Source organism: Oryzias melastigma, linkage group LG6 (genome assembly GCF_002922805.2).
Source record: "Oryzias melastigma strain HK-1 linkage group LG6, ASM292280v2, whole genome shotgun sequence".
NCBI classification, from domain to species: domain Eukaryota; kingdom Metazoa; phylum Chordata; class Actinopteri; order Beloniformes; family Adrianichthyidae; genus Oryzias; species Oryzias melastigma.
The window spans coordinates 16,235,404-16,254,241 of NC_050517.1; the positions used below are offsets into that span (position 1 = coordinate 16,235,404).

General features: G+C 40.2%; 2 protein-coding genes across 5 annotated transcripts; one reads left to right on the forward strand and one right to left on the reverse strand.

Moving 5' to 3' along the window:
- Nucleotides 1-1,102: 1,102 nt before the first annotated feature.
- galk2 (galactokinase 2) lies at nucleotides 1,103-5,178 on the reverse strand. 3 transcript variants are annotated; one of them, XM_024281515.2, is made up of 11 exons: nucleotides 5,114-5,178; nucleotides 3,978-4,145; nucleotides 3,809-3,897; nucleotides 3,553-3,676; nucleotides 3,377-3,470; nucleotides 3,145-3,291; nucleotides 2,978-3,076; nucleotides 2,729-2,881; nucleotides 2,440-2,650; nucleotides 2,125-2,326; nucleotides 1,103-1,557 (listed from the first exon to the last, which is right to left on the reverse strand). In XM_024281515.2, the coding sequence occupies exons 2-11, from the start codon at nucleotides 4,025-4,027 to the stop codon at nucleotides 1,350-1,352; spliced, it is 1,377 nt and encodes a 458-aa protein (XP_024137283.1). In that variant the 5' UTR covers nucleotides 4,028-4,145; nucleotides 5,114-5,178; the 3' UTR covers nucleotides 1,103-1,349. The 3 variants fall into 3 exon arrangements, with proteins under 3 accessions (XP_024137283.1, XP_024137284.1, XP_024137282.1); XM_024281516.2 differs by lacking the exon at nucleotides 5,114-5,178 and adding an exon at nucleotides 4,649-4,722; XM_024281514.2 differs by lacking the exon at nucleotides 5,114-5,178 and adding an exon at nucleotides 4,416-4,557.
- On the forward strand, nucleotides 4,712-16,493 carry cep152 (centrosomal protein 152). Of its 2 annotated transcripts, XM_024281507.2 has the most exons (27): nucleotides 4,712-5,025; nucleotides 5,441-5,548; nucleotides 6,691-6,800; nucleotides 6,881-6,929; nucleotides 7,009-7,296; nucleotides 8,074-8,221; nucleotides 8,946-9,086; nucleotides 9,361-9,500; nucleotides 9,575-9,775; nucleotides 9,858-10,005; nucleotides 10,079-10,170; nucleotides 10,431-10,594; nucleotides 10,686-10,884; nucleotides 10,975-11,076; nucleotides 11,668-11,798; nucleotides 11,884-12,012; nucleotides 12,089-12,278; nucleotides 12,357-12,617; nucleotides 12,744-12,875; nucleotides 12,959-13,591; nucleotides 13,661-13,736; nucleotides 13,820-13,987; nucleotides 14,059-14,143; nucleotides 14,528-14,607; nucleotides 14,688-14,844; nucleotides 14,932-15,035; nucleotides 15,115-16,493. In XM_024281507.2, the coding sequence occupies exons 2-27, from the start codon at nucleotides 5,462-5,464 to the stop codon at nucleotides 15,855-15,857; spliced, it is 4,758 nt and encodes a 1,585-aa protein (XP_024137275.1). In that variant the 5' UTR covers nucleotides 4,712-5,025; nucleotides 5,441-5,461; the 3' UTR covers nucleotides 15,858-16,493. The 2 variants fall into 2 exon arrangements, with proteins under 2 accessions (XP_024137275.1, XP_024137277.1); XM_024281509.2 differs by lacking the exons at nucleotides 4,712-5,025; nucleotides 5,441-5,548 and adding an exon at nucleotides 5,646-6,233.
- The last annotated feature ends 2,345 nt before the right edge of the window (nucleotides 16,494-18,838 follow it).

Consider the following 18,838-nt stretch of genomic DNA (forward strand, 5'->3'; position numbering starts at 1 on the left):
AGCTCCAACTTTATCGACAATGTAATCAAGAGAACCAACGCGGTCTCGTGCGTCTCCTTTGGAAGCCCAAACAAGCATCAGAGCAATATGGAGTGAACAGAACAGACTGAACTGTTGGGACACTTCACAAGAATCTGTGTATATGAGTACAAGCACAAGCTACCAGTGTCCTTCATTTGGGCTGAACCATGCCCAAATCCAAAACACAAACATACCTCATTTTTTTATACCAATAACTCAAAAGTAGTGTTGTCATATTCAAATAGAATAACTCGTTATGAAAGTATATCAATCAAAAATGAAGAACATTTTACAAATGTGTAAATGGTTACCACAATTGGAAATAAAAGTGTTTGACTTAAAAAAATTGGTGCAGAAAAAAATATCAGCGAAAATATAAAGATTTTCACATTAAAAAGATAAAATTTCCTTTTTTGATTCACTGGAAAAAAACACCAAAGTTTCAGTATCATCCATTTTATTCGTGAATAAGTAAAAACCAGAACAATTTGGTCCAAAATCTACAAACTGTAACTTTCTTTGTAAGTTTTCCCTCTAAGATTATTTATTTACTATATAAATCCAAAAAACAGATTCTGAATGAACCTGTTGAACAAAAGCACAATCTGTGTCAGTGAAAAAAAAAATATTTTTTTTAGATTTTTAGTGCTAAATCGAACTGTCTTCCTTGTGAGGTTCAATCTGTGGTTCCTGTTGAAGACAACTGTGTGTGTTTTGATATTTGATCAATGTTTTATCTGAATTTATTCAAAAACATAAGGTTGCATGGTTGTAGTATCTAAAAAAGGAATTGCAGAACAAAACATAATTACAAGATGTTCAGTTGAACGGATTAAAAGCTGTTTTTTTAATAAAATGATAATGCCAAAAAGCATTTAAGCTGATAGTTTTTGTTTTTCTCCAGTACTTTAGAAATATTTAGCGAATATTACATCAAAAAATGTTAATATTGGGACTCTGATTCTTCATAAAGCTAAGATTTCAGGTTTAAATTTAGAGGCAGCATGAGGTATAAAAAAATTGAAAATTAGATTTTTTGATAATATGAATGCACAGCTTGAAAATACATTGCATACTCTTGTTTTAAATTTTCAGCGCCTTTATTGATAAAAAAATGATTAAATTGTTGATTTATTACAAAATTTGATCTTGAAAATCAAGTAGAGAAACAACTCAGGAAACTTAGGAAGGTTTTCAGCCCTTATAATCCACCTTAAGAAGTTCAATTTAAACCCAGCAACATTATTGCATGTAAAGGATGGTCAGAAGTCCCCTATTTCCCCTCACAGTTTCTGTATTTTGAAACAAATGATTGCCGAAAGGAAGTTTTAGTCTTCCAGGAAAAGTGCAGCTCCGCCACCCGGCTTTGAAACAAACAAACTTTGTTCTTCCATAGCTGCCCTGCGGGGGTCGGGGGTGTAGTATGCATCTCTGACAGCTTTCAGGAAAGACTCCACCTTCCCGCTGGGAACCATGGAGACGGCACAGCCTCCCCAACCGGCTCCTGTCAACCGGGACCCAACGGCCCCAGACTTTCTGCATTCAGAAAAAAACAGAAGTGATTGTAGAGAATGGATGCTGCAAAAGCAGTGCATTAATGTTTAGCTTAATTGATAAAGGATAATGCATTAAAGAACTATTTATCTCACTGTTTTGGACAAGAGAACTAAACTAAAGTGAGGGTTTAATTGACTGCAATCACTACAAATCAACCAGTTTAGAACAATCTAAAAGTCTCTTTTTTGCTCACTCTCCTCTGATATCTCATTTACTGATTTGCTCTAAAAAGGTGCTACAAAGCTCAATTTGCCGCTTTTAAAAAATTACATTTACTACCAGAAGGTGGCAGTAAAGGAAAACTGCAGCTCAGAAATGTCAGCATCTGATCCACCAAATCAGTCAAGAAACTTCAGTGATTTCAAAGTCAAAACTGGAAAAGTTAGTAAGCAGAAATTCTGTTGCAGCTTTAACAGCGCTTAAAATTGATTGATTGATGAATGGTAAAGAATAAGAAAGTATCTTCCAGAAAAGAAAAAATTACATAGCAGCAAAATGAGAGTTTGAAGCTCCATTTCATCATAAATCTCGCTCTGCAGAACTTACAGACAGATGTCCACCAGTTGGTCCAGTTCAGGACAGCTGCATTCATAGAGGTCTCTGCAGCTCACATGGCTCTGGTTCATCAGCTCCCCCAGCAGCCGTATGGCGTCGGCCGGTTCGGAGTCACAGACGCTCTTGAAGCTCATCACCCGGGCAGCTTCACCGTACACGTGTTTGCTCCGCTGGTAAAGCTTAAAGTGTGTGACTAGGAGAGAAGACGGAAGATGCAAATGTTATCTTCAAACGCTCAAACATCTAATCATGTTTGAGATTTACAGAAGATCTTGACAGAATAAGCATATGTGAGCTGGAACACACCATGCTGGGTGTTGGCACTCAGCAGCTCTGTGGAGAACTGCTCTGAGGGGATGCTCAGCAGCTTGCAGATCTCTTCCCGAGTGTACGGTTCAGGATGAAACGCCTCCTCCACCAGGGCCAGCATCTCCTCCAAAGAGGCGTTCAGTTCAGTCTGAACCTGGGACAGCTTGGACACTTTGCTTGGATCCAGACCACGACGATGCGCCAGCATCTGAATTCACAAACACAACATGCGGTTTATAAAAGTTCAAAATTAGTCGAAAAAAACTGAAGCAGCTTCATCCTCCACCTTTGTGGCAATCCGGCACTCCACCACGCGGATGTTGTAGTGAGAGGAGGCAGCTTTGTTCATCTCTTTGCAGCAGTTGGAAATCACAAACACAGCTCCTTCTGGAAGCTTCACATCAGTGGCCCGCAGGGGCTGAAACTCTATCAGCTTTGCCTGACAACGAATTCAAAACTATTAAAAATCAATGAAAAAAAAACATTTTTTTAGGGTTAGTTTGCAAAACCAAAAAGATCTGATAGATGTACGCACAGTGCCTTTTTCTGCCAGAAAAGAAATGGACTGGTCCATGCCTCCCCCCTCTGTACCGATGTAGCGTTCACATTTGGCACATATCTCAGCAAGAGCCACCTGGAGGAAAAGATTCTCATAAACAACAAGCTTCAAAGCATCTTCATATTTTAGGTTACGAGTTTTACCTTGGACAGGGATTTCTGATTGGCTTCCATAGTTAAGAGACCAGCGCAACAAACCAAAGCACTGGAGCTGGATAGACCAGAACTGGGAGGAATAGAACCATCTACGACACAGGACATCCCAGCTAAATGAGTGATCCCAAACTTCTCCTGCAGGAAAAAAAATATCACAGCAACTTAAAAACTGTAAAAATATATGTTTTAATGTCAGGTTGATTTAACTAACAAACCATACCTGAATACCTTTAACTCCACAGAGAAAATAATAATACCACTTTGGGTCGTCTTTGTCTATGGTGATGTCCTCTGAGCATGCCACTTCATAATCCCTGTAGATTGACAAAAACAAGTTTGTAAAAGAAAGAAACCTATTAATAAATCACTAAATGATAATGATAACTGGTCTCTTACTTATATTGAGGATTCGTGTTTGCCAGTTGGATCATTCCAGAGTTGTTCAGAGACACGGCTGCAAGGATGCTCTGCTCAATGGCCATCGGCAGTACAGAATAACCGCAATAATCAATGTGCTCCCCTGGTTAATGGATTATAACAAAACAAATGAAGAAAAGTTTCCCAGTGAGATAAAATAACACTTGTATTGATGATATATAAAACACAGACTAATCAAGATTTGATAACATGGATAATAGAATATTTAGATGACCTATTAGATTAACTCTTCCAGGTGCACACGCATAGAAGAGTGGGGACTCTCCATACTTGGCTTCAAATGCGTTTTTCAAGCTTTTCAACCTGCAGATGACAAAAATATTTAAGTATCTAAAAGACATACGGCTGGCTTATTCTCACAGTCTGCACTTTTTTCCTCTCACCTTTCATTTGAAGCAACCTTTGTCTTTATCTTGGATGGGTTTGAGGCCATTTTTCACCTGATTCGAAATGATTTGTGTGTTTACGTGGTCCCGCGACGTTAAACTGGGGAACTGCAGGCTGTCTCCCGTCAGCTGACTACGAAATCCCGGATCTGAAACCGCTGAACTCTAGTCAGTCAAAAACAAAAAACTCTGAGTCAGTAAATTGTAATTATTACTGGAGAAACTGATCCTGGAACAGCTCTTGAGGAAAACGCGGAAGTCAGATGACCATTTTTGTCCCAATCAAGCCACCATACAGAGAGAAGTAATTGTGGCACTTTACTTATTTTTAAGGTAGAATTTTTTTTTAGTCAATAGAAAAACGCCATAAAACAGTTGTGCTTTGAAAAAAAGAAAAAATAAATAAACAAAGCATGACAAGAACGCCACCCTCACTTAGTTTGTTAAATTTGTTTTGGCTAATTTGACTACACTTCCCAGAAATCCATTCGTGTAACCATGGCGACTGTTCTTTTCTTGTTCCGGGTTTGGGAACCAAAGTATCTAACTATTTTGTCTTTCCAATCGAATGAAATACCAAACTGAAAAGACTGTGTTACAATAAAATAACGTAACCAGCGGCAACATCAGATAGTGAAAGTACTAGCGTGAAAATTTTCTTCAGTTACTTGAAGCTTCGCGATGGTTTGGCGCTGCTGTCGCGCGGGAGTTTTCAAAGTGGGCGAGTCTGCAGAATACAGTGGGTCCGTTTAAAGAGGAAGCTAACCTGTGTGCTACTTAGCCGCAACTAGCTTCGTTTATCTCTACCTTTACAGCGTTGCTAAATGCTTGTAATGTGAAGTCAGACGCTTTTCGAGTTTGTTTATTTTTTCTGCGTAGCTATTTATGTTGTAAACATGTTTATTTTATGTTTAAGCAAAACCGAATGCATCACTTTTAGCTAACTGGAGCCGCATCTTCATAATTAGCGGTGTAGCGTTTGTTTTCAGGTGTTTGTCGATAGGAGGAGGCTAAGCTAAACAAAAGGATTTATTTCTTCAAACAGGTAATATATTCACACTGTTTCCGTCTGCTACACGGGTTAGCTTCTGTCTACACCTGCGTGAGGTGACGCTCATTGTTTTGACAAATACCTGTCAGCTTGAAGCAGCACTTTCGCTAGAATTTAACCTTTGACACAGGTGTCGTGCCAAGATAGTTACCCCTGCCCCAATGTGTGTCCCCTGCCAGAATATGTTTCCCCTGCTAACACGAGAATTCAAACTCCAAAATAAAAAAAGTATAATCAACATTAAATCTCCTTTTATGCCTTTATAAACAAAATATTAACGCTAAAACAGGGGATATAAATTCTGGCAGGGATACCTACCTTGGCACAAAACCTGAATAATAAAATAGACAGCTGTGACTGAGAGGCAGGATAGCCCTTTTACCTTGGTTTGTTACTCCTCTTTTTCTAGCCCACTAGCAGGTTTTGCAGCATGTCCATAGACTTTGACAGTGCTGCTCTTCAAACCCAACATGATGATGAGGAATATGACCAAGAGGACTACGCAAGAGAGCAAGAGGTAACATAAAATGATAAGTAAACAAATCAATGTCTTTTTTTGGTGAGATCTAAAGGGTAAATGAAAACAAGAACAACAAAAAACACAATATTGACCTTTAAAAAACTGTGACAGTCTGTCATTTATTTCTCACACCTTCATCTGTTGAGCCATGACTGTGAGTTATTATTGGCTCCAGGGAGGACCTCCTTTCAGGTGTGTCTTAAGCTTAAACAAGCTCTGCTGTCTCTATTTTGGTTATTTGGCCTGACCTCATTACATGGACTAAGGCAGAACTATTTTACCTACATTTTTAATGAATTTGTCAGGACTCGCCAAAAGTTTTATTTTGAATTTTTAGCCCAATTTCAAACAAGCCAGTGAAGTGGGAAATGTTGACCACCGGTAATCGGAATGTTTCTGCTCCAATTAACCATGCTATATGTTCGGTCTGAACAATGGAGTTCTTTTGGAGCAAAACGGAGCAATCCCACGGGGAGCTGACGGCATGCCGGGCAGGTTTTGAATATTTTCAGCAGAAGGTCGTCTCTCCAGGCACTCAGACTGGACTGAAGGTTGTGTTAGGGCTCGTGCAGAAGAAGAGTTGTCTCTGTTGACTGTTTTTAAACCTATAATTGCACATATGGGTCCTTCTATTGTGGAAGCTGTGGAGGATTTGAGGAACATTCAGCAATCCTTGTGGGAAGTAAGTTCAGCAGACTCTGCTTGTTTGTCTGTTTAGCTCAGTGAGGAGCTTTTTTTTAAGTCTTCTTCATAGTTGGGTTCACTTTGAATTGTTTTGCAAATAATAATCAAACAGTATCCTTTTCACACTTTTAAAAAGCTGTAACTGGAGTTTGAGGCTTGTATCTCTCTTTTTTTAGCTCATGAAGTATAAATGAATCATAATTAAAATGTAATACACTGCAAAATGCATCAAAATATTACTATTTCACAGTAAATTCATTGTAACTTTAAAATATTATTAAAACATTAATGTAACTGCTGCTTCAGTGTGATTGATCTTTGTGCAAACATAAAAGCACATTCTCTACCTGTCATTGATTACCTCTCTGTGCTTTAGTTTTTCAAGCTGTGTTACTTTATAACTCTGTTGCTCAGCAACCTCTTCGACTCATTTCTGTGTGCTTTTTTTTCTGCAGCTGCACCAGCTGCTCACAGACCTGCCCGATGACATGCTGGAGGACAGCAGAGACTGCTCCTCCCCTGAGCTGGAGGGCTCCACCTACAGCAATAAAAACACCGGCAACAGGTAGCGCATCCGGTGGACACATTAGTGTGTCTTATTTAAGGTTAACTGCTCTGTTGTTTGATAAATGTTTGTTTTTATAGCCCACAGTCACAGTGGAACCAACAGTGGTCCGATCATACCCACGCACAGGTAACACCTCATTTTAATACACTTTTGCTTTCTTGACTCAAACAAAAAAACTAATCTGTTATGTTGATGCTTTTTGAAGAACTTTGAGGATGATTATGATGGAGGCCCGCACGCTGATTATGCCTACAAAGGTGGAGGAGCTCATATCAACCAGCATCAAAGTCAAAATCCGCCCTTGCCTCACACTTGGAATCAGGAACATCAGTTTGGACCGGAGGATTATGAATACACGAACAGATGTACAGAGAACGAGGATTTCCCCATTCATTATGAGCCGCAGTCATACCCAGAAAGAACTGAAAATCACATGGAATATAATGGAGGAGAGGACTACATGGATGAGCAGAACTCCAGAAACCCTTTTCAAGTAAGTGATCCAGAACCACCAAATGTGAGTAGATTCTGGGATTCTACTCAAGTGTAAAATTATGAGAAAAAAGGTAATGGTTACAAATTTGATTGAACAGAAATAAATATTTCAGTTTGAAGATAATAAAATAATTAAACGTTTATTTCTGTAGTCTACTAGAAATCTCTTTCAATCATATTTTTCTGGGGGGTTTCCCCTCTATGGAGCCAAATCAGGCCCATAAAGATATGAAACCCAAAAAACCAACTTGAAAAATTCAAGGTGAAATACTGGAGTTAAGAAAAAAAAAGGGTTTGAAACATTCTGCAATTTTTATTTAAACATCATTAATTTCTTCTTCACATTTTCTGTTTTTAGGTCTCAAAACTCCACAGTTTCAAACCTTTTTTGAAACTGAAAAAAAAGATTTTCCCCCCTCGGAGATCTTTGTTAAAATGTGACTGAATTTTTGAAAAAATATAAAATAACTAAATATTTTTTTGTACCAGCAGTCGGTAGATCTTAGTTATATCCTTTTGAGAGTAAAGTAACCTTGGTTGCTAAATTACACAGAAATGTAAGTAATTATATGTACATCTTACATTACCTAAAAAAATAAAATAAAAGTTCTTAAAAGTTTTCAATTTAAAAGCTGTTCTCATACAAAATTCTCTTTTTTTTAACTCCAGAAGGAAGAAATATAATGATGAATATTTAAAACAGTTTTTTGTTTTGAAATGTTTAAAATATATCCAATTCTCCAATTCAATTGTTTTCTGTATTTTTAATTTCCAGAATTTGAAATCTGAGCTGGAGGATCAGCTTGTAAATCAGTATAAGGTCAGCTACAACCCGCAGCATCCCGCCCATCTACCAAAGATGTCCGCTCAGCAAGAAGGCCCATATGACCATCTGCAAAGACAGCTCCTTGATAAAACCCAACGTGAGTCTTTTAAACTTTATTTTTGGATAGAATATTAAAAAAGTTTTTCCTGATTTCATACCGTATTTTAGTGATTTGTTATAGTTTTTTGGTGTGGAATACAATGTTTTTAATGGTGTTTTTTTTTCTTTCTTTTTTTAAGTTTAAGTCTCTCCACTTCATGTGTCCTGCCTTTGTCGCTTTTTGTTGTGATGAGCAGCTGGAATAAACGCAAAGTATATGAAGTAGAATGTTCCTTCCCTGAATAGTTTAATGCTTCTGATTGGATAAAAATAATAAAGTGTTTACATTATTAAAAAAAATGTAAGTAGCTTAAATAGCAGAGTGGTGAATGTTTTGCTGCCTCAAGGCTGGATTCTTTTTAATAATTATTAAAATATAGTGTCAGTTTTACCAAAAAAAACTTTACTTTTTACTAAGTTTCAGTCTATATGTTGAAGAATTTTAGATGATTACATCTGCTAAAAATGGCTCACTGTGGTACTATTGGTCTGCAAAAAATATAGAGAAAAAGAAGCTCAAATCAAGACTTTTAACATTTAAACCCTGTATGTTTGGGCTTGAGAAGAACTGAAAACCATCCTCATCACAGTCTTAATAAAACCAGACAGTCACAGATAAAGTTCTCTGAGAAGATTATTTGTCTGGTTAACGGTTTCTACTCATTGTTTAAAACATTGTTTAAAGTAGCTGTGTTGATTAAAGCTTGTTTTTTTATTATTAGAAACTGCAGATCAGGAGCAGATTTCTCAGCTGCAGATTTTGAACAAAGCTCAACAAAGACAGATTGAAGACATGGAGCGAAAGCTGGAGGATTCACGCCGGAGTCTGAGATACTTGGAGCATCAGTTTGCAATTATCAAAGGTATCTTTAACTTGTGGATATATCTTTAAAACAATGTTAAAATATCACTTAATTGACCATTATATTATTCTTTTAGCCTAAAAATTACATTAACAATTTAACAGTGAATTTAAGGTTGTTAAAACTTTTTTTTAAAATATAAAATATGACATTTTCTGGGAATCTTCTGTGTTATTAGTGGAGTTTCTGTTGTTTATCTTCGAGTTTGCTTCTTTTATTTATGGTTATGCAGATTTTTCTAAACATATCCAACATTTTTATTCCTGAATAACAGATGAAAAGGACGGCCTGGCCGTCAGTCTGAAGGAATCCAGTCGACTGGTTGAACAGGCCAAAGACAGAGAGGCTCAGATGCAGAAAAAGCTAACATCTGTGGAGCAGCAACTACAGACCCTCAGTGACAGAGACCAGGAGGTAAACATTGGATTTCTGTTTTTAGAGTTAGTTAAAATTATATTGTTCATACTGGAGTTTTATTATGTTTGCAGAACGTAAAGAAACTGAGGATGGCAGACGCGGCCGTGGACAGCATGAAGCAGCAGATGCTGGAGCTTTGTCGCACTGATACCCTCTCTAGAGTGCGGGAGCAACATGACCGAGACATCGCCATCATGAAGGAGCAGCACGATGCCGCACTGCTAGTTCTGCAGCAGAAACTTGACTCGGCCTCTCAGGGTCTGAGCGAACAGGTCTGCAGTTTTATTAAAGACGGACATTTATTTACCTTTATCAGACGTGATTTATTTATTGTTGTCGTTCTGATGCCTTAAGATTGATGCTGGTCAGAGGTTACGGGAGCAGGTGAAGCTTCTGGAGCGCCAAAGAGAAGAAGAGCAGCTGGAGAGGGCCAGAGTCGTCAATTCTCTTAGCCAGCGCCTGGAGGACAGCCAGCAGCAGTGTGGCAAGCTGCTTCAGACGAGTGAGTGAAGAAGAGAACAAGGAAAAATCTTTGCTCGCTTTTCAACTCTCACCGGTGAATCTTTCTTCTGCAGATTCAGTCCAGGAGATGAAGCAAATGGAACTCAAGCTGCAGCAGGCTCAGTCCTCCAAAGCACTGAGCGAAAACATGAACAAAGCTTTACAGGTTTGCTTCTGATTTATCGGACACTAAATCCGCTCAAAGGGCCTCACCTTGAAGATCTACAGCACACGATCAAAGTGTTTTATCCTTACGGACCTCGGGGTGTGACCGCAGTCATTTGCTGCTGTGACAGAAAGTCCGGCGGAGCTCTGCGTCCGGAACTAGTGGCAATGTGGCCGTCCTTGAACGCTGCATTAACGTTTTGACAGGTTTTGAGTGTAAATAAAAGTGCTGCTTAAACTGGATTTGTTTTCGTCTCAAAGGAGGACATGGCCGACCTGAAGGAGCAGATCACTCTGTATGAATCTGCTGTCAAGCATGGGGTGGTGGCGTTAGACCTCAACAGTGAGTGGGACCACCATCTGTCCGAATCCTGTTTGGATTTGGGATTTAAGCAATCAAAGCGGAAGAATGGAGTCCTTCACAGGTGTTCAGTCATCTCTCACCTGTCTTGATCTGCTTTGCTTTGCTCTCACCTCTAATCCAAATCATTTTTTTTCTTTTTACCTCGCCTGTAGTGTTGTGGCTCAGCAGCCAGATTCCAAGCTGCCCAAGGACGAGGCTTTGAGGCTCCTGCGGGCGGAGATGCAGCGCTGTCTGGGGTGCTTAAAGGGGAAGCGGCAGAAGATCAGTCAGCTGCAGGAGGAACTCCAGCAGCGCCAGGCTCAAGTTCACCAGCTGCAGACGGAGTTAGAGGAAGCAAAGCTCAACTCTGCTGTGAGGACGTCTTCAAACTCATTTCTGTTAAACCACTTTGTGTACAGTTCCTAAAATGTAACAATTTAAATAAACCATTTCTATGAAAAGGTGAAGGAAAGTCAGATGAGGACTCTTGACACGCCTGGAGACTCTCAGAAGGAGCTGATGAAGCTACAAGAAGAAAAGCAGCTCCTACAGGAGCAGGTGGAGGTCAGACATATTTTTTGTCTAATTAATAAAGTTATTGTTTTGTTTAAAGTCTCACTCCAACTATATATTTTTTCGATTGTAAAATTGTTTCATTTTTCTGTAGAGCAGCAAGAGTTCATTAGAATGTTGTGGGCGGGGCTGTTGGTGTACAAGTTGGCCTTAATTGTCTTTAATTTACACTCTCTCCAGCTAGCTTATAGCACCTCACAAACCCAAGCTAACATTAGCTTAGCAATGTCAGAGCTATCCAGTTGTACAGTTTTGAGCCAGATATCAGCTCAGACGAGGAAAATGAAGACCATAATGGATCTGTTTGTCTGCAAGTGGATGCTTCAGAATTGTAGCAGAGAAAGGAGACTTTGGCCCCGCCCATGACAGCTGATGCATCGCAAACCTGAGCTTTTTCAAACCGCAGGTTTTTATCAGCTTCTGATCCATCTCAATTAGAATGAAGAAATACTTAGAAATGGAGTTTTAATCTTAAGTTATTTTATATATGTCCTTCATCACGAGAAAAATGCCACAAGAACATGTTAAAGACAACAAAAACATTATTTTTACTGGAGTGTGTTCTTAATTTCCTACTTGTAGCTTCTTGAAAAGCAAAATAAGGAGCTGAAAGTGAGCGAAGAAAAAGTGAAGTGTGCCAACACAGAGCTGTGCACCAAAATGAGGGAGATGATCCAGGAGCTGGACCAGGAAAAGCAAGAAGCAGCACAACGGTAAATCCTGGGAGACGAGAGGAGCATAAACACTAAATAAATTTAAGGAGGATTCGGAACAAAATGTGCTTTAAATGTTTTTAAGGTCTGAGCGGATTAACCAGCAGTATCGGGATGATGTGGTGAACCGGGTCAGAACCGAGCTCGAGCAGGAACACGACGCTCAGCTGAAACAGCTGACTGCACTTCACCAGGAACAGCTTCAGCAGCTGCAGTAAGATCTCTGCTAATGTAGTTGAACGCTGCTGTTGATTCCGTGTGTCTTACTCGTGTGTCCTTTCTCTACTCAGAAAGCAGCTGTCAGAAGTCAGTGATAAGATGCTAGCCGTGCAGGAGTGCTACATATCTGTCTGCAAGGAGAAGAGCTTGCTTGAGGAAATGATCAGCAACACTGAGAAGGAGAAGGAGATTGAAATCCAGCAGCAAGTGGACTCTCGTGTGGCTGTAGTCGAAGCTGAGTGGAGGGCGAAACTTCAAGAGGTTCAACATTTAAGACAAAGAAAATCATTCAGCCTTCATTAATGAGAAATATGATCAAAGGTGTTTTCTTTTTGGCAGATTGAGAAAGCCTGGACTCAAAGGCTGAAGGCCTCTAAAGGAGATCAACAGAGAGAGGCAGCTGAGCTGGCTTGTCAAACGGATGAGACTGAGGCCAACGGTGTGATGGTTTCTGCTGAAGAGCTGGACTCCAGACTCACTGCGCAGAAACAGCAGCTCCAACTGGAAGCTGATAAAATGCAACGCCAAGCTGTGGAGGACACCAGGAAACAAGTCCAGAGAGAGCTGCAAAAGAAGCACCTGCAGGACATGGCAAAGCAGGTCAGGACAACCTTCTAATCCCAGTTTAGTTTTCTGCTTTCCAAGTGGAAACAAACATTTGTAACTGAACTTGTAAAGATTTTATGGGCTTTTATTTTGAAGGATCTGATGTTTTTTGTGCATCAGGTTGAAGGAGCAGTAACTCGTGCTTATAACCGCTGGATTGAGGATCTGCCATCTCTGCCTGAATACAAAACCTGTCTGCAAGCAGAAAGGGAAAAGTGGGAAATGTTGCAGGAAAATCTCATAAAACAAAGAGTATGACATGTTTTTTCATTGTTTTTTTTCCATTTCATATTTTGTTGGGTGTTAAATAATTGTTTTTTTCTGTTGTACTTCAGGTGTCCCAGGCTCTGAAGGATGCAGAGGAGCAGGGTACCAGGAACCTGCCGGAGCAGCACGGCTCTGGAGCCAGAGGAGTGGAGGATCTCGAAGAGGAGCTGGCGGATCTCAGGAGCCAGCTAGAAGAGGCATCGACGGAGCAGGCCGCTCTGCTGAAAGCTGAGCTGGCTGCAGCAAGAGCTGCCTGGAACAGAGACAAACAGCAGGAGATCTCCGTCCTCCAGGCCTGCAGCGAGCAGGCGTGCCAGTCCAAGCTGCAGGAGCAAAGCAAGAGGATGGAGCAGGCTCTGCAGCAGGTCAGAGAGGATGCTGAGCTCCAGAGGGAGGAGCTACTCCTACAGATGGAGGCCAGACTCCAGCAGACTGTGAGGGCACGAGAGGAAGAGTGGAGACGCCAGTTCTCTGAGAGGAAGACGATCCAGCAGATGAGAGCAGAGTTCCTTGCAGAACTTCAGTGTGGACTAGCTGAAGTTCATAAGCGACTCTTTGAGAGCACAAAAGCAGATCAGGAAGGGACTGACGGCAGAAGAACCAGCGGATCCACCTCAGAGGCGATGATACACATCATTGAAGCCTCTGTCAGAGATGTGGTGAATAGAGCCGTTTCAGAGGCCGGAAAGGAGTGGAAAAGGGTGAGTTCAAGGTTTTACTGTAAAAAATCTTTATATTACGGATTTAAAATGTCATTTTCACTCCCACAGACGAGTGAGGAAAAACTAAGCCGAGCCCTAAAAGAAGCTCAAGATCAGCATAACAGAGAAATCCACAGAGTCCAAAGTAAGCCGTTTGCTCCATAGAGAGAGCTGCTCAGTTTATGTTCCACTCCTCAAAAACACGACATATTTGTCCCAAATGTGTAGGTTCTTCATCCCAGAGGAAGGAGCCGCCGCGCTGCAGCACAGAGTGCTCGGAAACGCTGAGCAAACTGCAGAAGAAGAACCAGGAGCTGCAGAGACACTTGGAGAAAGCCTGTCGCCAACTGCAGCACAGCATCCGAGATCACAAAAGATCCACGCAGCAGCTGAAAGGCAGGTTTTTGAAACCGCTTTCTGAGACTTTTATGACGTTTACTGTAGTTATTTGTGTTTGACTTTTTCAGATGAGCATGAAAGAAAACTGCAACAGATGTCATCGGATCATCTGCAACAACTAGAGGAAGTGAAGAGAAACACAGAAACGTCTGGGTTTGTCCTTCGTCTTTCTGATGATTTTTATTTTTTTTTAATCCAAACTGTCTTCTTTTAGAAATCAAAAGACACAAAGAGTTTTGGGCCTTAGGTTCCAAAGGGTTAATCATACGAGTACATAATTGTTCAAAACGTTTGTTAAAGATTATCCTAGCATTTAATTTTATTTTTTGTTGGCCTATCTCAACATTCAGATGGCTGCATTTATGTAAATAAACAAATATATATTTTTGCATTTAATGTAATATATTTTCTTTCATTTCTGTGAGATTTAAAGTGAATTGTAAACCTGATACTTTTTGGATTTCAGATTTTATTTTTACAATCTTTGGATTGAAACAGTTCTTTTTTAACACTGGTTTATTTATTGTTCTTATGCAGAAGTTCTGACCAACAAAGTCTTCATCAAGGTCTAGAGGAGATGAAGCAGCAGTATCTGACCACCGTGGAGAAGATCAGAGGTTTGTTTAATTTCTTCTCTTTGCATCACGTCTTCTTGAAGGTTCTCCAAAACCAAGTTCTTTCCTCTTCCTTTTGTCAGGAGACATGTTGCGTTACCTCCAGGAGAGCCGTGAGCGTGCAGCAGAGATGATCCGTACTGAGGTGCAGCGGGAGAGGCAGAACACGGCCAGAAAGATGCGGCACTATTACCTGACCTGTCTGCAGGAGTTACTGGAGGACGGGGGCAAGACGACGGGGCAAGACGCTATAATTGTCCTAAACCGGTTTGCTGGCCTCGCTCCGGCTCCTCGGGCTAATTGCATCGATTTTCCTGTTCTCTGCAGAGCTGAAAAGAAAATCATGAATGCTGCAAGCAAACTGGCGGCTATGGCCAAAGTGCTGGAAACTCCAATCAGAAATAAATCTGTAAAGAAGCACAGTTCACCAGGCGAGTTCTGCTGCACCAAACCGCCATATTATTTAAACCCTCCAAAATGTAATCTTATCATTTCTCTTCATGCTGGCAGCTGTGTCCACCGCCGTGTCTGGCAGCCAGCCGAGCAGAAGCACGGCTTTCAGGAAGAAGCCGTCAGCGATAACGGAGCGTCCAGAGACGAGTGTGGAAGAAAGACCTCACGAGAAGACGACTTCTGCTGATTGGAGACAGAAAACTACTGCTCCAGTTAAGACTCAAGCTGTAAGCTACCAGGACGGCCCTGCATGTGAAGAAGGTTCAGAATCCAGGCTGCCTCCACAGTCTCCACCCAAAGCGGCTTCTCAGTTCCACGTCGATTTTGTGAACTTGTCTGTGAGTGGCAGAAACATGGAGCTGTTCCTGCAGGGAGGAGAGGCAAGCAAAGAGGCAGCACGACGATGGAAACCTTTTCTGGTCCAGGAGCCTCCTGTCAGAGAGGAGAAACCGACGGACTGGACTACGACGAGCTGTGGCGTCAATCTCCCCAGACTGTCTGACTCTGGGAGGAGAGTCGAACCTGTGAAGCCTTTTTCTGTGTCCGCCGTCAGAGAGGCGGGAGAGCTGGACAGCCTCACCTCAGACTCGTCCCACCTAACAGTTTATAACGAGATGCCCAGGAAGCCCGAAACCTTCACCCACGCAAAGAAAAGTGCTCACCGAGAGCCGACGCCGGGATCAGAACGCGAGGGAGATTGTTCCGGACCGTTGTTCTCCGAGCTGAGACAGCGGCAACAAGACAGCGGCTTTGACAGTCCGCTCTACCAGCAAAGAGGAGCAAAGGACAGGCAGGTGTGAAGGACGGAGATTCAACTAACCTAAAGCTGAAACATCACTTCTTTTACACGGTAAACAGACTTTTCGATGACTGCTTTTGGAATATTTTTTTTTTTTTAATTAAAGGGTCAGATCACGTTTATGTTTTTGAAATTTAAAGCTGCAAACAGCCACTTCTTCCTATAGTTAACTGGATTATAAAAAAACTTCACTTTCAAGTTTTACATTCATAAAACTGTTTCTGTATTGATTGTCAAACTGTCTGAAAGCAGATAGTTTTTTTTATCTCCAAAAAATTCACTATAAGGTTTTCTTCAACCTGTTATTTCAAGACTTGTGTTGAGTTTCACACCTGACATATTTATGTGTCGATGTGTGTGGGTTTTGCACCTTACTCAAAAAGTGAACGTTCTTCAGTCGAAATACTCTATTTTTGTTCAAATCGAAACAGCTGGTGTTCCTGCTGCTCTTTATGAATGTTAGTTTTTGCCACAACATTGTTTTTATTAACTGTTTTTTCATGCTGGATGATGTCAGGTTTATTATTTATACCTGTGTAGCATTTTCAGTATTTGTGTTGTTGTAAATGTTTGTAATAAGTCCATAAGATATGCTGTGCATATCTTGTCTTTTTTTTAATAAATTCTATTTATATTTAAAATTGTTTCCAAAACTCATTTTTGAACTAAAGCTTTTCTTCTCTGAATGAGGGTAAATGTTGTGTACATTACTTTTGAAAGGCAGAGCACTAATATTAGGATTAGAAGAAGAAAAAAGGAAAGTGCATTTTATTTTTTAATAGGAGTAGATGCAAAAAAAAGCTGCATTTAAGCAAACCACATTTTTATATTTGGTCCAGTGAAAGTAAAAACTTATAATTCCTGATCTTTAGTTTTTAAACTCAGAACATTTTACCAAAATAAAAAAAAGCCTTAGTTTTTTTTTATTTTTTATCACACATTGAAATGTAAAACCCAAATTACATTTGTTAGACTAAAAGATTTATAAGTGAAATCAAACAAAGGCTTCTTAAGGTGGTCAGACAAAATATAAGTAAACGAGCTGTTGAGTTTCGTTTGTCATCTCTCGCGTTTAAAATTGTGGTTAAAATCAATGTGATCACAGCTGCCCCCTGCTGGCAGCTAAAAAGAATGCAGGGATTTCTCCACAAAGCCACGCCCATGCACACACCCACGTGGTGCCAGAAATCTGGTTAAAATGTCGTATTTTTGCCATTTCTCTTAATCTAACCGTTTTAATGCAGTCATTTACATATATTGCTTCATTGGTTAAATGATTTAATAAATTGATTTATTTATTTTCCATTCAATGGTTTCATCTTAAAGTTTCAGGTTGTTTTACTGAAGCAGCTCCAGTTCATAAATCCTGAGGATTATTTCAGCTAATTATATTTTTATTCTCAGCTTTTATTTTTATATAATTTTGATTGGCCACACAGAAGCTGCAGTAAAGAGACAGCTTTTCATCTGACCTTCATGTTTGATGCTATATGTTACAGGTGTCGAACTCCAGCCCTGAAGGGCCGATGTCCTACATGTTTTCCAACCAATAGAAGCTTCTTATTAGCTAAACACACCTGATCCAGGTAATCAGCAGCAGGGTTTCTGAAAACCAGCAGCACTTCGGCCCTCGAGGCCTTGACACCCCTGCTATATGTAAAGTTTTAAATCAGGACACGAAAGGAGATTTGGAAATGTTTACCATTGACCATAGTCCCTGTTTGCCAGCTGTTCCGGTGTTATTTACTCTTCATAGTTCAGCTGAAGTCAGTGTCCCGGTCGTAAACTTTGACTGATTTACTGGACTTCAGGAGCTGAGGGTGTTAGTGGCAGAGGCCTTTGTGATTCCAGAGTGGTCTGGAGGAGCAGGTTCACCCAGATGGACAAGTCTTTTTCAGGACCACTTTTGGTATGCTGCATCTGTCAGAGGACCTCAACCCCTCAAATAAGACAGTGAAGCAACATGCAGAAGGAATAAATGAAAAAAAATTGAATAAGTTTATGATATATTGAATCTTTGGATGAACAATGAGTGTTGTAACATCTGCAAATGTTCAAATGTGTTAAGTGGGCCATTTCCTTCCTCTTCATACCTGTGTAAACACATTAGTGTAAAACCTGAGTCAAAGTGGCTTTCAGTAACAGTGGAGTTGAACTGCAGGTTCAGCTGCACTGCTGTGCTTTACATACCTCACAAAAGGGAATTGTCTCACCAGTTTCTTAAGAAGCAACAAGAAAAAACAAATATTGCACTAATAAAATGGAGCCTCAAAATAAAAGTTTAATTCAACAGAAGTAAAAAGCAAAAATATACATTTTTTTTCAGTAGAATCCAAAGTGGTGCAGGAGTTCAGAGTCTTCAAATGACCATTTTGTCTTAGTAAGAAACACGGCGCTCTTTCAGAGAAGTACCAGCTCCACAAAACACCGCAGATGTTGCTGAAACTGCAGAGAAAACTACTACAAGAATTATTGATGAGGAACTAAGGTGGAAAAAATATGTGAGCATTCAACTGGAGCAAAGGAGACTGCAGAAACACAAATCATGTCCAGTAGAAAAAGTAGAGAAATTCTACAAAGAGTGAGATGAAAAGTCTAGGTTTTAGGAACTGAGCATCTGTAAAAAAAAAAAAAAAAACTTCAGCGTAAGTTGATGAAAAGTATCTGGAGTTGATCTAGATTTCCGCTCTCTGATCTGGAGTTGCTTAACCAGAACAGATCAGGGTTCACTAATACTATATGTGACCAAAAGTTCTCAAACTTCCAATCTAAAAGTTCTTAATGGCGGATTTTGGATAAGTTCTGAATTTTTTATTTCCACATTTATTGCTCTTTGAAGTGAGGCCATTTGATTTACTCTTCATTTTGGTTCTTAACACTAGAATCCCTGGAACTTTCAGCTTCTGCTGCAATGCCCCCCTCCCCTTCTCAAAGTAGTGTTGTGGTGATCACCTAAACCATCAACAATGACTTCATGTTTTC